The sequence below is a fragment of the Hyperolius riggenbachi genome, chromosome 11, assembly GCF_040937935.1.
Source record: "Hyperolius riggenbachi isolate aHypRig1 chromosome 11, aHypRig1.pri, whole genome shotgun sequence".
Lineage (NCBI taxonomy): Eukaryota > Metazoa > Chordata > Amphibia > Anura > Hyperoliidae > Hyperolius > Hyperolius riggenbachi.
In genome coordinates this window covers 121621326-121638838 of record NC_090656.1, presented here as the reverse complement: position 1 = coordinate 121638838, position 17513 = coordinate 121621326, and the positions used below count along the sequence as shown (strand labels likewise).

Below are 17513 nucleotides of genomic sequence, written 5' to 3'. Positions count from 1 at the left end.
CTGAAACTGCGCCTGTCAAAAATTGGAGCGTTTTTTGCCTTTTTCATGATTGCTAACTCAGTAAAGGACCAGCCCTTAAAGCGTTGCTATCATATAAATCCGGCATAGCGGGGTCTGAACCTTCTATAACAGTAATTATAGATTGACGGTATACCTTGAAATGAATCAGAGCACTCAGTATATGATTTTATATAAAAAATGTATTTGCTTATCATACAGCATATATACAATATATGAACAGTTCCAAGTAGTGCTTCCTTCTAACAGTATTCCATCTCATCAAGGCTTTATAGCCAAGCGATCATCAATCTTCTAAGCACATTCAAAAAAAGAATCTAACAGTTGTATAACAGTTTACAATGACATTTTTCATAGAACATTAAAACTTAAAACATAAACATATGACAGCTTTTCCTGCATAAATGAACCGCTAGAATTCTGACATGCCAAGGCTGGATCTTTCAACAAGACAACGACCCTAAACACTGCGCAAAATCCACTAAGGCATTCATGCAGGGAAACAAGTACAAAGTTCTGGAATAGCCATCTCAGTCCCCAGACCTAAATATAATTGAAAATCTGTGGTGTGAGTTAAAGAGAGCTGTCCATGCTCGGAAGCCATCAAACCTGTATGAACTAGAGATGTGACATGAACCGCAGTCTCACCTCTGCTGCCTCCAGCAGCACGAGCGCCGCTCTCATTCAGCGGTGCGGGTCTGTTACTTCCGCAGCCCCCAGGTGTGATCGGGTTTCCTCTGCGCACAGGCCTCTCGAGGAGGCTAGTAATGCTGGCACTTTCAAACACACACGCGCAGCAAGTGAGAGGCCTTATAGACTTAGGAAGCGTGTCAGCTGATCAAGCAATCAGCTGACACATCTCCGCCGTAGTTTACTCCTGATTGATCACCTGTTCAGGAGGCAGGGCTACAGACCCAAAGCTGACTATATATTCCTTGAGCTGTCAGTGCTCTGATGTCTGTTGTAGCTGATAGTTCTCTGTTAAGCCTCAGACCCGTAGTCAGATCTGTGGTACATTTGAACTGGCAGGACCCCAGTGATTTTGTACACTAGTTAGCCTTGCAATTCTGTGTATTATTGCCATGTGATTACTCTGTGTTTGACCTATAGCCTGTTTATCTACTCTGGTTCTAGTCTCACGCCTTGTACCTTTGCCTATCTGATCCTCGTTGCCTACTCTTTGTCTGTCTTACCGTTTACGCTATTGTCTGACCCTCTGGTACCTCTGCACATCTGATCTCTGTTGCTGACTTATTGCCTGTTGATTATCCTGCTGTGTCACCCACTGGCCCGTCAGACATCTGATTCTCGGTTCGACCTCGGCTAGCCTTAGACTAATCTCGACTCCTTTGGTGCCGCACGCATTCTGCGGCACCCAGGACTCTGTCAGACTGTCAGGAAGGCGTCACTATCTGACAGTCGTTACAAGATGTTGTGTAAAGAGGAATGGTCCAAAATACCATCAACCAGAATCCAGACTCTCATTGGAACCTACAGGGAGCGTTTAGAGGCTGTAATAATTTCTTTTTTGTGTTGCCCAAATTTGTGCACCTGTCTAATTTTGTTTAAACAATTATTGCATACTTTCTGTAAATCCAATAAACTTCATTTCACTTCTCAAATATCACTGTGTGTGTCTCCTATATGATATATTTAATAAATGTTTTTATTGTAACAACCAACAATTTATGCAGGAAAATCATGACGATTAACAAGGTTGCCCAAACTTTCGCATGCCACTGTAGATAGATGTGATACAAGACCAAAAACAGATCACAAGAGAAGGGCACATTAAATCAATATATCAAACAATATAAAGCCAAAATCCTATTAAACAAGACTTGTGTATACAAAAAAAAGTGTATAAATGTGAAAACATTTTTAGTCACATATCTTAACATATCAACATAAGGTGCAAAGTGCAATATAGTAGCATATATTTTGTAAAAATGATCAAGGTAAGTCGATCCAAGGTGCATAGTGCCAAAGTGCATAAGTAGCTAATGAAAGGGACGCAAGGATCCCATATGGGATACAAGAGCAAAAAAAAAGGACTGTGAGTAAACAGTGACAATGAGAAAGGAATCAACCTGATGGCAGAGATAGGTCACAGTGGAATACAGTGAGGGTATACGAGATTACAGGAAGATGGAGCATGAGTGCTGAGCTTACTTAGATTAATGGTGGTAAAGGGCTTAGGCAACACAAATGAGCTCAAAGCACAACAATGCTAATTTTCAAGACCTTCTGAGGTTCAACAAAGGCTGAATAGGAACTAAAAAAGGGTGTGGACACTGTGGTGGCGTCAGCAGCTGATGTTGAAGGGCATGTTGGCTGGCTGTCCATAGGTGGCGATACATGGCGCCGGACACTGCCACCAGCTGTTTCTGACGATGAGCTCCCCCTGCTTCTTTCAGCAACTTGTCTCCTCCTACTCCTCTCTGACTCCACCTCTGAACTGTCCCCCTGGTCATCTTGTCTATTAGGATCCCATGTGGCATCCATGGCAGTATCATCATGCGTAGATGCGCAGACGTGCGCGAAACGGCCGTCAGGCTTAGAACCACCCGGCACCCACCACACCACAAGGTATCCCTCCTGAATGCTTATACAATTGTATGACTGCAACACTGCGATTTGCCACACTGCATGTTTTTTGTACTACAACCGAATGCTTCATTAAAACACAGCTTTCAGCAGTGCCGGTTTCTCTATGTTCTGTCTTCGTGCCAAAAAAATTGTTGCGATTGGGACACCGCGGTTGAAGGTACCCGGCAGACCTTATTTTTCTAGAAAGGCAATCCCCAACCTGTACCATAATGTGGAAAGCCAAATCATGGCATCTCTGGCACAAGGTGTTGACAGGCAAGGGTCCATCTGACCACTGATACCTGGTCTGCAAAGCACGGTCAGGGCAGGTATATCACCTATACGACACATTGGGTAAACCTGCAGATCACCGGCAAGCCTGGAATGCGTGGCTCTGCAGTGGAGTTGGTGACACTGCCACGACTGGCATGCAGGCCTGCTGCCACCTCCTCTTTGTTTCCTTCTATTCCTCCTCCATCCTCTTCGCTATTGTCCTTGGCTAAGTCTTCCTCTGCTGCTGCACCCTCTACTACAAGTGCACACCCCCAGCTCCCCAGGGTCTATGCCACATCCCAGGTATGATGGTGGTGTGATGCCTTACTGGGGCTGACTTACATAAAAGTAGAGAGTTGCACCGGACAAGCACTCCTGGCAGCTCTGAATGCACAGGTGGATCAGTGGCTGACCCAGCACCAACTGGGGATCAGCAAAGTGGTGTGTGACAATGGAAGCAATCTGTTGGCGGCATTGAATTTAGGCAAGTTAACACATGTACCCTGCATGGCACATGTTTTAAATCTTATTATACAATGTTTTTTGAGTAAGTACCCAGGCTCACAGGAGGTCTTTAACCTCCCTGGCGCTTTGATTCCCGCGGCCGCACGTTTTTTTTTCACCTAATTTTTTTTTATCATGTAGTTTTAGCCTAGCACTAGCTACATGATTCCCCTCTCCCTGCGGCGTCCCCCTACCTTCTTAGATCGCCACCGGTGATCAAGCCCATCAGAAACTCCAGTTCAGAACGGGATTTTCTGCAGGGCTTCCCCGTCGCCAAGGCGACGAACGGAATGACGTCATCGACGTCGTGATGTCACAGGGAGTCCCGATCCACCCCATAGCGCAGCCTGGCAGCGATTGGCCAGGCTGCGCACGGGGTCTGCGGGGGGGGCTTCTTTTGCGTCGGGTAGCGGTGGATCGGCGGCGAGCAAAGTGCTAGCTGCTTGTTTCAAAAAAAAATTATTTAAATCGGCCCACCAGGGCCTGAGCAATCCACCTCGGCGTTACTGGACGAGCTGAGCTGGACGAGGTGTGTGGCCATTTCAGGCATTCCTACATGGCCACGGCATGCTGTGCAGATGTTCAGTGGTGAAGAAACCTGCCAGTGAAGTGCTTGATCTGCGGTGCTGGAATTCAATGCTCCTCTTGTTTGAATGCCTGCTCCAAAAAGGAAAAGCTATCAACGACTATCTGTACGACCAAGGTGCTAGAAAAGGCTCTGCGGAGCTGGGGATTTTTTTTTTGCTGAGTTACTGTATGCTCATGCGCAATGCCTGCAGGCTCATGCATCCTTTTGAGGAGGTAACAAACCTGGTGAGTCGCACCAAAGGCACCATCAGCGACCTGATCCCATACGCTTTCTTACTGGAGCATGACCTGCGAAAAGTGCTGGATCAGGCCATAGATGAGCATGACCAGGAAGAGGAAGAGTTGTGGTCACCATCACCACCAGAACCAGTCTTGTCATTGTCACCTGCTGTACCTGCAGTAACACAGAGAGAGGAGTCTGAGGAAGAGGATTCAAAGGAGGTAAGTGGCTTTGTGGAGGTGGAAGATCAACCACAGCAGGCATTCCAAGGGGGCTTGTGGTCACCTTTCAGGGGAACCTTGGTGTTGTACGTGGCTGGGGGGAGGAACAGACCTTCAATGACGTCAGTGAGGATGAGGAACAGGACATGGCTACCTCGGCATCCAACCTTGTGCAAATGGGGTCTTTCATGCTGTCCTGCCTGTTGAGGGACCCGCGTATTAAAGTGCTCAAGGAGAAGGACCTGTACTGGGTGGCAATGCTACTAGACCCTTGGTATAAGCACAACGTAGCGGAAATGTTACTAAATTACCAGTAGTCGGAAAGGATGCAGCAGTTGCACAACAGCCTGCAAAGTATGCTGTACACTGCATTTATGGGTAATGTCACAGCACGATGGGAATCTAACGGGAAGAGGTGCCAGAAACCCTCCTCCTCCCACGGCCACACCGTCAAGGACAGGACGTTGTGTGTTAGTGACGTCTGGACATGCAAAGTTTCTTTAGTCCGACGCATCAACACAGCCCTTCGGGATCTACTGTCAGAGAACACCTCGACCGACAGGTAGCAGACTATCTGGCCTTAACTGCGGATATTGACACTCTGAGGAGCGAAGAACCCCTGGGCTATTGGATGTGCAGGGTTGACTTGTGGCCAGAGCAGTCACAATTTGCCATCAAACTTTTGGCTTGTCCCGCCTCAAGCATACTGTCAGAAAGGACCTTCAGCGCAGCAGGGGGGATTGTAACTGACAAGAAGTCGCCTAGGTCACCGAATACCTGACCTTTATTAAGATGAATGATCCCAGAGGGTTACTGCACATCGAAAGACTTGTGACTTAGTCCCCACACATCTGTCTTTACCTCTTTGCATGCCAGAAAAATACCTTGACTACCCACACAGCTGTCCTTTTGAGCCACCACCAACTAGGGTCTGAGAAGCAATGTGGTATAACATTTTCTACAGGTTAATCCTGAAATTTTATGGCAGTGGCTGCTACAAAACCCAATTTTTCTGGCCTCTGGTGCTACACAGTGGTTGCAACAACTAAAAACAAAAAAAAGGCATGTACATGATTTCAATTCCAGTTCGTGATTGTTACCTTGTCGTGGTGAAGGGGCTTGCGTATCTCAATGAAGCAATGACCTATATTGTCGTTTTTGCACACCCAAGATAACAAGGTTATTGCTTCATTGTGGACTGACCCATATTTGATCAGCTGGATAAGTTTTGACAAAACCTTTTGTTTTTATGGTCACCTCAGGTGATCAATAAAGTCTACCGGGCAAACACTGGGCCCACACTGCAGAATCGGTGTTTTTTTTTACTCACTTTACTTTTCATTGAACTATCTCAGGCTGACCCTAGCGGCTGGAAAACTGCCATCGCCTGCACTCCTGTCAACTTGAGCATGACCAACACTACAGAAAGATTGCCGCTGAGAGGACTAACATTTATGTCCTGAGGATGTCAACTATTGACAATACTCTTGGCGGTTGTTTTCAGTGTGTTAAACGGGGAGTTTGGTCTGTCAATGTGAAGCGGCCCTAGCCCTTACACTACCTGATCGCCATGTACTTACACACGCCGCAGGTTTTTACATTTTTGTTTGTAAACTTGTACCATCCATCATGTTCAGAGCCAAGTCACCGCATCTCTTGTCAGTCCGTGTTACCACGGCTGCAACATAAATATTAAAAAAACAATACTTTTTCTTTTGTAAAATGTATATGTCACTGTTCTGACCTCTGCTACAGTGGCTACCAAAAATGATTTTTTCAAAATTCAAAAATGTTTTGTACGTTTGTGTAAACCTGCACCATCATGTGCAGAGCCTAGTCAATGCGTATCTTGTCAGTGACACTCACCAGGGATGCAGCAAACATTGTTTTTCTTAAAAAAACTTTTAATTTGTGTAAAATGTGTAGGCCATGATATTGTCTGGCCTCTGCTACAGTTGCTGCAACAAAACAAAAAACAAATTAAATTTGTGTGTACACCTGGACATACATGTGCAGAGCAAAGTCATCAACCTCTCTTGTCAGTGCCACTCAACCAGGAATGCAACAAACATTGATTTTCTTAAAAAATAAATAAATAAATAAAACATACATTTTTTGGGGGTAAAATGTATAGGCCATGACACTGTCTGGCCTGTGCTACAGCGTTTGCAAACACAGTTGTTTTTTTGGGTCAAATTACATTGGTTTGTAAACCTGAACATATGTTTGCAGAACCAAGTCACCACCTCTCTTGACACTCACCAGGGATGCAACAAACATTAACTTTCTTTCCAAAAATTTTCAGTTGTACTTGTAAAGTGTAGAGACCATGACAATGCCTGGCCTCTGCTACAGTGGCTGCAACAAAACTACTTTTTTTCCTCAAATTTAATTTGAATGCACACCTGCGCCATCATGTGCAGAGCATATCTGGCACACAGTGTTGGGGTAAGGGTATATCTAACCACTGATACCTGGTCTGCAAAGCACTGTCAGGGCAGGTATAGTACCTATACCACACATTGGGTAAACCTGCTGACCACTGGCAAGCATGGAATGCATGGCTCTGCAGTGGAGTTGGTGACACCACCACGAATGGCAGGCAGGCCAGCTGCCACCTCCTCTTCTCCTCCTACTCCTCCTCCATCCTCTTTGCTCCCGTCCTCGGCTGAGTCCTCCTCTGCTGCTACTGTGCACTCCTCTACCACTGCACACCCTCAGCTCTCCTGGGCTTATTCCACATACCAGTGGAGCTACAGTGGTGCAACAATAACATTTTTTTTTAAATAACATTATTTTTTTTTCTAAATAACAATAACATTTTTTCTAAATAACAATAACTTTTTTTTGTAAAATTAAATTTGTATGTGTAAACCTGCACATACATCTGGAGAGCCAAGTCACCGCCTCTTTTGTCAGTGTCACTCACCAGGGTTGCAACAAACATAGATTTTCTTTTTTTTTTTTTTTAATAAAATTTTGGGTAAAATGTATAGACCATGACATTGTCTGGCCTCTGCTACAGTGGCTGCAACAAAACTATTTTTTTAATCAAATTAATTTTGTATGTAAACCCCAAGACACCGCATCTCTTGTTAGTGTCACCAGGGCTGAAACAGTCAGTTCAAAAAATTGTATGTAAGAATGTATATCCATGACATCTATTCCGTACCTGTTAGCGCTCAATCTTGCATGGCTGCATAGTCGCATGACTAGCATGGAGGAGATCAGAAACAAGCAAAAATAAAAAATTAAGGAAAAATTAGGTTGTACACTGACACTGGTCTGTTTGGTTCCATCGTGAAGTTCAACTACCTGATCCACGTGTACACACTACCTTATCCACGTGTACACACTCCGGACATTTGAAAGCAGCACATTATTCCACAAATACAGGGAGTGCAGAATTATTAGGCAAGTTGTATTTTTGAGGAATAGTTTTATTATTGAACCACAACCATGTTTTCAACGAACCCAAAAACACATTAATATCAAAGCTGAATATTTTTGAAAGTAGTTTTTAGTTTGTTTTTAGTTTTAGCTATTTTAGGGGGATATCTGTGTGTGCAGGTGACTATTACTGTGCATAATTATTAGGCAACTTAACATAAAACAAATATATACCCATTTCAATTATTTATTTGTACCAGTGAAACCAATATAACATCTCAACATTCACAAATATACATTTCTGACATTCAAAAACAAAACAAAAACAAATCAGTGACCAATATAGCCACCTTTCTTTGTAAGGACACTCAAAAGCCTGCCATCCATGAATTTTGTCAGTGTTTTGATCTGTTCACCATCAACATTGCGTGCAGCAGCAAATACAGCCTCCCAGACACTGTTCAGAGAGGTGAACGGTTTTCCCTCCTTGTAAATCTCACATTTTATGATGGACCACAGGTTCTCAATGGGGTTCAGATCAGGTGAACAAGGAGGCCATGTCATTAGTTTTTCTTCTTTTATACCCTTTCTTGCCAGCCACGCTGTGGAGTACTTGGACGCGTGTGATGGAGCATTGTCCTGCATGAAAATCATGTTTTTCTTGAAGGATGCAGACTTCTTCCTGTACCACTGCTTGAAGAAGATGTCTTCCAGAAACTGGCAGTAGGACTGGGAGTTGAGCTTGACTCCATCCTCAACCCGAAATGGCCCCACAAGCTTTGATGATACCAGCCCAAACCAGTGCTCCACCTCCACCTTGCTGGCGTCGGACTGGAGCTCTCTGCCCTTTACCAATCCAGCCACGGGCCCATCCATCTGGCCCATCAAGACTCAATCTCATTTCATCTGTCCATAAAACCTTAGAAAAATCAGTCTTGAGATATTTCTTGGCCCAGTCTTGACGTTTCAGCTTGTGTGTCTTGTTCAGTGGTGGTGGTCTTTCAGCCTTTCTTACCTTGGCCATGTCTCTGAGTATTGCACACCTTGTGCTTTTGGGCACTCCAGTGATGGTTCAGCTCTGAAATATGGCCAAACTGGTGGCAAGTGGCATCTTGGCAGCTGCACGCTTGACTTTTCTCAGTTCATGGGCAGTTATTTTGCGCCTTGGTTTTTCCACACGCTTCTTGCGACCCTGTTGACTATTTTACATGAAACGCTTGATTGTTCGATGATGACGCTTCAGAAGCTTTGCAATTTTAAGAGTGCTGCATCCCTCTGCAAGATATCTCACTGTTTTTGACTTTTCTGAGCCTGCCAAGTCCTTCTTTTGACCCATTTTGCCAAAGGAAAGGAAGTTGCCTAATAATTATGCACACCTGATATAGGGTGTTGATGTCATTAGACCACACCCCTTCTCATTACAGAGATGCACATCACCTAATATGCTTAATTGGTAGTAGGCTTTCGAGCCTATACAGCTTGGAGTAAGACAACATGCATAAAGAGGATGATGTGGTCAAAATACTCATTTGACTAATAATTCTGCACTCCCTGTTTAGGAATGTAATGTGATTTCTCCCCTTTAGCGATTAAAACACGACTCTGCGTCAACTTTGTAATTTTTGGTGGGACTTTTGCCATGGATCCCCCTCCAGGATGCCACGGTCCAGGTCCTTAAAACAACGTTTCCATAACGTTTGTGGCCAGAAACAGTCCCTGTAGGTTTTAAAATTTGTCTGCCCATTGAAGTCTATGGCGGTTCGCTTGTTCTCAAATTTTTACGGAGATTCGAGTTCGAAGTTCGTGAACCCAAAATTTGATATTCGGCCCATTTGTAGTGCTGGTGTTTTTACATGGGAGGGGTGTGGTTCAGGAGGGAGTGCTAGCTGATTGGCTGCTATGTGCCTGCTGACTCTGGAGTGAGGGGTCAAAGTTTGACTCCATGATGATGTGTAGGGGGCGGGTCAAACACACCATGTATTTGGGTGCCGACGCAAATCACCTACATACGTGACCGCATGCAGTGTTATATACTAGTCACTGCACCTGTTCACGGTACCTGTGTGTGTGTGTGAGACAGCTGCACATTTGTAATACCAATCCCTGCATACTTGTGTGCAGTGCACCTACATACGTGACCACACGCAGTGTTATATACTAGTCACTGTACCTGTGTGTGTGTGTGTGTGTGTGTGACAGCTGCACATTTGTAATACCAGTCACTGCATACCTTTCACTGCACCTTTGTGACTGCACATTGTATTAGCAAAGTCAGTGCATGCCTTTCACTTCATCCCCCCATTTTGGACAAAACAGGCAGAGGCAGATCCAGAGGCAGGCCACCCGGCAAGTCTGTTCGAGGTCGTGCTGACGTGATTTTGTGCGGCCCTAGACCAAAGCACAGTGCTCAGAAGGAGGCCCGTCCCATCAACTCCCAAGATTGTCAGGACGTGGTTGACTATTTAACACAGAACACCTGCTGTTGGTGCAGTTTTGGAGGTGTCTGAAACAAGTGAAGCTGGAGAGGATGATTATGATGATACTGTCATGGATGTCACGTGTGTTCCCAATAGAGGAGATAGAGGGACAGTTCAGAGGTGGAGTCAGAGAGGAGTAGGAGTAGACGAGTTGCTGAAAGAAGCAGGGGGAGCTCGTCGTCAGAAACAGCTGGTGGCAATGTCCGGCACCATGTATAGCCACCTATAGACAGCCAGCCAACATGCCCTTCAATGTCATAGCAAAAAAATGGAAGCGCTACTACCATCGCTATATAGCCCAAGGGAGCAGGAATCAGTGGTCTCGAATGATGCAGGCAAAAAGAAAGGATATCCTGCTACACCATGGGTGGGTGTAAAAAAGTATCTTCCTTTATTAGCACATCAGTGAACACATAAGAAGCTAACGCGTATCGGAGCTCTGAAAGGCTCCTTAATCATAGCTAGCATGTACAGGTTCCTCACAAGTTTAAATAATCAGGTGCCCGCCCACAGTGGGCATGGTTACCTTCTTAAAGTGACACGTACAATATTACATAAAAAATGGCCAAGCCAAAGTACAAAATCGTAACATTAAAAAACCAATAATTATATGGTCAAGCATCGAGATATACAGTTAAATAACAGACATATACACTCAAACTGTACTATAACAACATTGTATCATAATCTAATGAAGTGGAATATGAATAGTACAGTAGAGCATGAACAGAAAGGAAAGAGAAAAAGAGAAAAGAAGAGAGGAGGGGGGGGGGGGAGGGAAAGGGGAAGGAGGAAAAGGGGGAGGAAGGGGGGGAAAAGGCAAGCAAGATAGCACCCACCAGGGTTACAATCTTACGTCATATGTCAAACTAATATCCATTTTGGAGTTCAAACCCAGGGGTGTGCGTGTACCTAATCTCCATATCCATAAGGCCTCACGTTTTAATAAACATCTGTATAAATCGCCTCCACTGGGTGAGCGTACTACCCTGTCTATACCCTGAAATGAAAAGCTTGTCATGTCCCCCCGATGTTCCCTCAAGAAATGTTTAGAGACACTAGAAACTTGATTGACATATGCTTCATTCCTGATGCATCTGCCTGCTCCATTAAAGTGCTCTGAAATCTGTTGCCTCAGGGGGCGGGTGGTGCATCCTACATACTAAAGTCCACAGTCAGCACAGGTGATAAGATAAACGACATTGCTAGAATTGCAGTTTATATATTGCTTCATGTCAAATTTCTCCCCATTGGAGATTGAGACAATCTCCCGTGTCTGACTGTGGACCCGACAGTACCTGCAGGTGCTATACCCGCACCTAAATGAACCTTTGTAGGCTAGCCATGTTGGTACCGGCCTTGAAGAACTAGAGAAAAGGCTCGGGGAGAGACTAGTCCCCAGCGTGGGGGCATGGCGTGCAGAAAAATCACACCCCTCACCCAAAATTCTACGGAGTTTGGGGTCTGCATAAAGGACTGGCAAATATTTCTTTACAATGTTAACAACCTTACTATACTCCAAACTGTAAGGAGTTGTAAAGGTTAAATTTCTCTTTTGCCTAGTCCTATTGCTGACACCCATATTCAGCAGGTCCTGACGTTTCTTACGCACAACCTGCTGTCTCACTTTATCAATTAATTTGTCATCATATCCCCGCTCCCGGAGCCTCTCCTCAACCAGGTCCAATTCCTGCCCCAAAACACCAGGATCAGAACAGTTGCGAGCTACCCTCACCATCTCCCCGTAAGGAATTGCCCTCAATGTATGGCTCGGATGGCAACTGGACGCCAACAAGAGTGAGTTACCAGCACATGTTTTTCTGTAGGTCTTAGTGACAATCCTGCCCAAAGTCTGTGAACCACACAAGGTGAGATCAAGATAATCAATCTGGGTAGGATCCCAGCACATCGTGAAAGACAGGTTAAGTTCATTGTCATTACAGTATGTGAGAAAATTGGGCAGGGCGTCATGGGGACCCCCCCATATCAGCAGCAGATCATCTATATACCTCCCATACCAAAATATATGACTGGAAAAGAGGTTTCCCTCTCCAAAGATGCAGAGCTCCTCCCACCACCCCATGAACAAATTTGCCAGGGATGGGGAGAACTTTGCTCCCATCGAAGCTCCGTACCTCTGGAGATGGAAAAACCCTTTTCCTCCCCCCCCCCCCCCCCCCCCCTCTTCTTTTTTTTTCTCTTTTTCTCTTTCCTTTCTCTTCCTTACTGTTCATGCTCTACTGTACTATTCATATTCCACTTAATTATATTATGATACAATGTTGTTATAGTACAGTTTGAGTGTATATGTCTGTTATTTAACTGTATATCTCGATGCTTGACCATATCATTATTGGTTTTTTAATGTTACGATTTTGTACTTTGGCTTGGTCATTTTATATGTAATATTGTACATGTCACTTTAAGAAGGTAACCATGCCCACTGTGGGCGGGCACCTGATTATTTGAACTTGTGAGGAACCTGTACATGCTAGCTATGATTAAGGAGCCTTTCAGAGCTCCGATACGCGTTAGCTTCTTATGTGTTCACTGATGTGCTAATAAAGGAAGATACTTTTTTACACCCACCCATGGTGTAGCGGGATATCCTTTCTGTTTGCCCTTCAATGTCAGCTGCTGATGCCACCATAGTGCCATCACCCCAGGGCTCAGCGGTGATGAAATTTTTTTGTGTGTCTGCCTCAGATCAGAGCACTGCCATCTGTACTCTCTGCCACCAAAAATTGAGCTGTGGAAAGGCCAACACCCACGTAGGGACAACTGCCTTACGAAGGCACATGCAGAAAAGGCACAAACTGCAATGGGAAGACCACCTGAGAAAAAGCAGCACACAAAAGCAAAGCCATCCTCCTTCTCCTCTTCCTCCTTCAGGTGCATAATCTTCAGCCACTTTCTCCCTTGCACCTTCACAATCACAGCCAACCTCCTCCAGTCTGCCCCTCACCTTGAGCGGCTCCTGCTCCTCTGCCCACAGCAGCAGCCAGGTGTCCATGAGGGAAATCTTTGAGCAGAAGAAGCCAATGTCTGCCAGTCAACCCCATGTCCAGCGTCTGACAGCTTGTTTGGCGGAACTGTTATCCCACCAGCTGTTACCATACCAGCTGGTGGACTCTTAGGCCTTCCGAAAATTTGTAGCCATTGGGATACCGCAGTGGAAGATACCAGGCCGCAATTATTTCTCTAAAAAGGCGATACCCAAACTATACCATGAAGTACAAAGGCAAGTGGTGCACCTTCACAGCCACCCTCCTCCACTCCGCCTCTGCCCTTGAGCGGTTTCTGCTCCTCTGCCCACAGCAGCCAGGTGTCCGTGAAGGAAATCTTTGAGTGAAAGAAGACAATTTCTGCCAGTCACTCCCTTGCCCGGCATCTGACAGCTGGCGTGGCAGAACTGTTAGCTCATCAGCTGTTACCATACAAGCTGGTGGACTCTGAGGCTTTCCGTAAATTTGTGGCCATTGGGACACCGCAGTGGAAGATACCAGGCCGCAATCATTTCTCTAAAAAGGCGATACCCAAACTGTACCGTGAAGTTGAGGCAAGTGGTGTCATCTCTGGCACACAGCGTTGGGTCAAGGGTCCACCTGACCATGGATGCCTGGTCTGCCAAGCACAGTCAGTGCAGTTACATAACTTACACAGCCCATTGTGTCAACCTGGTGACCGCTGGCAAGCAGGGAGTATGTGGCTGTGCAGCGGACCTAGTTGTGACACCTCCACGGCTTGCAGGCAGGCCTGCTGCTACCTCCTCTCCTACTCCTCCTGCTACATCCTCTTTGCTGTCGTCCTCCTCCTACTCCTTGGCTGAGTGGCAGCGAAACTCTACAGGTGCTGCGATCTCCTCTCCAGCTGCACAGCCCCAGCCTCCCAGGGCCTATGCTGCATGCCAGGTACGATGGTGTCTCGCCATCTTAGACATGTCTTGCCTCAAAGCGGAGAGTCACACTGGAGCAGCTCTATTGCTTGCTCTTAACAAACAGGTGGATCAGTGCTGACCCCGCACTAACTGGAGATCGGCAACGTGGTGTGTGACAACTGCAGCAATCTCATTTCGGCTTTGAATTTGGAAAAGTTGACACATGTACCCTGCATGGCACATGTGCTCAATCTCGTAATCCAAAGATTTGTGTGTAAGTACCCAGTCTTACAGGACATCCTGAAGCAGGCCAGGAAGTTGTGTGAGCATTTCAGATAGTCTTACACGGCCACAGACCCCTTGCCGATATTCAGCGGAGAAACAACTTGCCGGTGGGGCACTTGATTTGCGATAGCCCGACTCGCTGGCATTCGACCCTCCTGATGTTCGACCGCCTGCTACAACAGGAGAAAGCCATCACCCAGTATCTCTACATCTACAGTAAAAGGATATGCTCTGGGGAGATGGGGATGTTCTGGCCGAAGAACTGGACACTCATGCGAAATGCCTGCAGGCTCATGCGGCCGTTTGAGGAGGTGACAAACATGGTGAGTCGCAGTGAAGGCGCCATCAGCGACTTCATCCCGTATGCTTTCTACCTGGAGCGTGCCATGCGTAGAGTGGTAGATCAAGCTGTGGAGGAGCATGAACAGGAACAGTTACAGGAGGAAGAGTTGTGGAATCAATTCTCAGCAGAACCAGATGTTTCTTTAACACCTGCGGCAGCACAGAGGGGGGAGGAGCAGGAGGAGGAAGAGAGAGTCGTGTGGGGAAGAGGAGTCAGATGATGAGGAAGGTGTTTTTTTTTTTTGAGGAGGAGGAAGCGGCAGAAGAAAAACCGCAGCAGGTGTAGCAGGGGATTGTGCTGCTCAACGTTCCCGTGGTATTGTTCGCAGCTGGGGGGAGGAGGAGAAATTAACCTCCCTGGCGGTTTGTTAAAATCCGCCAGGGGGCAGCAAATACCTTTTTTTAATTTTTTTTTTTTTTTCATGTAGCGAGACAATGTCTCGCTACATGATAGCCGCTGCTGAGCGGCATCCCCCCAGCCCCTCCGATCGCCGCCGGCGAACGGAGATCAAGAGATCCCGTTCAAAGAACGGGATCTCTTGGAGGGCTTCCCCCGTCGCCATGGCGACGGGGCGGGATGACGTCACCGACGTCATCGACGTCGTGACGTCAAAGGGGAATCCGATCCACCCCACGGCGCTGCCTGGCACTGATTGGCCAGGCAGCACACGGGGTCTGGGGGGGGGGGGGAAACGGCTGCGGCGACGGGTATAGCGGCGGATCGGCGGGCAGCGGCGGCGATCGGAGGTTACACGCAGCTAGCTGCGTGTAACAAAAAAAAAATTATGCAAATCGGCCCAGCGGGGCCTGAGCGGTGCCTCCCGGCGGCATAGCCCGAACTCAGCTCGGGCTTACCGCCAGGGAGGTTAACTGACATCACTGAGGAAGAGCAAGAGAAGATGGATAGTACGTCTGGATCCAAATTTGTGCAGATGGCGTCTTTTATGCAGTCCAGCCTTTTGAGGGACCCCCGTATAAAAAAAAATTCAAGGGGAATTACAATTACTGGGTGGCCATGCTACTAGAACCTCGGTATAGGTACAAAGTGGCGGAGATGTTACCAACTCATCTGAAGGAAGAAAGGATGCTGCACATGCAGAACAAGCTGGCAACTATGCTTTACAGTGCATTTAAGGGTGATGTCACAGCACAACGGAATAAGTACCACTGCCAGTAATCCTTCTCCCATGTCCACGCATGCAAGGACAGGACGCTCTAGCGATCTTATGGTGATGTCGGACATGCGGACATTCTTTAGTCCAACAGTGTGCCTTAGCCCTTCTGGATCCACCCTCTACCAACGCCTCGACCGGCAGGTAGCCGAAAACCTGGCCTTAAGTGTGGATGTAGAAACTGTGAGCAGCGATGAACTCCTGGACTACTGGGTGCGCAGGTTTGACCTGTGGCCAGAGCTGTCCCAATTTGCCATCCAACTTCTGTCTTGCCCTGCCTCAAGCGTCCTGTCAGAAAGGACCGTCAGCGCAGCTGGAGGCATTGTCACTGAGAAGAGAAGTCGCCTAAGTCACAAAAGTGTTCAGTACCTCACCTGTACCAAAATAAATGAGGCATGGATCCCGGAAGGCTACTGCCTGCCCGAAGACTAAGTCAGTCCCCACACACACAGCATCTCTGCCTGCACGCCGTGTGACTGCCTGCCCCAAGACTATGTTGGCCCCCACACAGCATCTCTGCCTGCAGGCCGCTTGACTGCCACCACCAACAGGGTCCAGGACTCCAGGTGGATTCCTGAATTTTTAAGCCACTATAATAATTTTTCTGGTGCGTGTACATGCCTCCCTAATTTTTCTGACTGCACTGCGGCTGCAACAACAAAACAAAAGGCATGTACATGTGTCAATTCCTCTTCGTGATCTTTACCTTGCCGCGGTGAAGCGGCTTGCGTATCACAATGAAGCAATGACCGCCGGCAATATAAGTGTCTCGGGGGGGTCACACCCAAGATAACAAGGTTGTTGCTTCATTGTGGACAGACCAAATTCGATCAGCTGGGCAGTCACTGTTGTTCTGTCATTAAGCTACCTCAGCCTGACCATATGGGCTGGAAAGCCGCCATCACCTGCACTCTCGCCATGGTGCGCACCAGTCCAGCATGGCCATCACTACACAAACAGCTGTTTGCAGTCACTGCATACCTTTCACTGCACCTGTGTGACCTCACATTGTATTATACCTGGCAGTCAGTGCATACCTTTCACTTGAATGGATGGCAGACTTCCATAACAGAGGCCTCGAAAGAGTCCTCCTGTATTGTTATTTCTTGTCACTACCTTCCTGAGTCGGGACTTCCGTGCCATGCTTGCTGCCTTCCTTGGATTTTTGGTGGTAGCCGTTCCTGCTCCTTTGCCCACAGCGTGCCTGCTGCCTTCCTTGGATGTGTGGTGGTGGTAGCCGTTTCTCAGGCTCCCACTCCAGACCGGAATCGAACCCTGATTCCCCGGCCATTACCTGTGATCACCAGGTACTGAGAAAGTAATATAGAAAGTTTATCAGTCACACAGTTGAATGAAAGGCAGACTTGCCTTCCATAATAGATTCTCGTTAAAGGTACTGAACAGCAAGCAGAACAAGTATTTAAAAAAATAGATGTAAGCTTTAACAATGGTAGAGAAAGAACCATCGAAAGTTGATAAGGCAGTCAGACATTACCTGACATCACTGAGTGAGGGAGAGCAATCTCGTCATGGTGTGCAGTAGTCCAGCACAGCCGT

At 46.7% G+C, this 17513-nt stretch overlaps 2 protein-coding genes across 2 annotated transcripts in view; both read left to right on the top strand.

Annotated features, from left to right (window-relative positions):
• The window catches only part of LOC137537707 (mucin-5AC-like), a 535576-nt gene that overhangs the window by 445939 nt on the left and 72124 nt on the right, over positions 1–17513 (top strand). The window lies entirely within an intron of this gene.
• LOC137538613 (mucin-2-like) overlaps positions 1–17513 on the top strand; it is an 81815-nt gene that overhangs the window by 56693 nt on the left and 7609 nt on the right. Inside the window, exons 4-6 of the mRNA XM_068260891.1 lie at positions 2709–2883; positions 4164–4413; positions 14625–14840. Coding sequence (XP_068116992.1) covers positions 2709–2883; positions 4164–4413; positions 14625–14840 — 641 coding nt within the window. The remainder of the gene's footprint in view (positions 1–2708; positions 2884–4163; positions 4414–14624; positions 14841–17513) is intronic.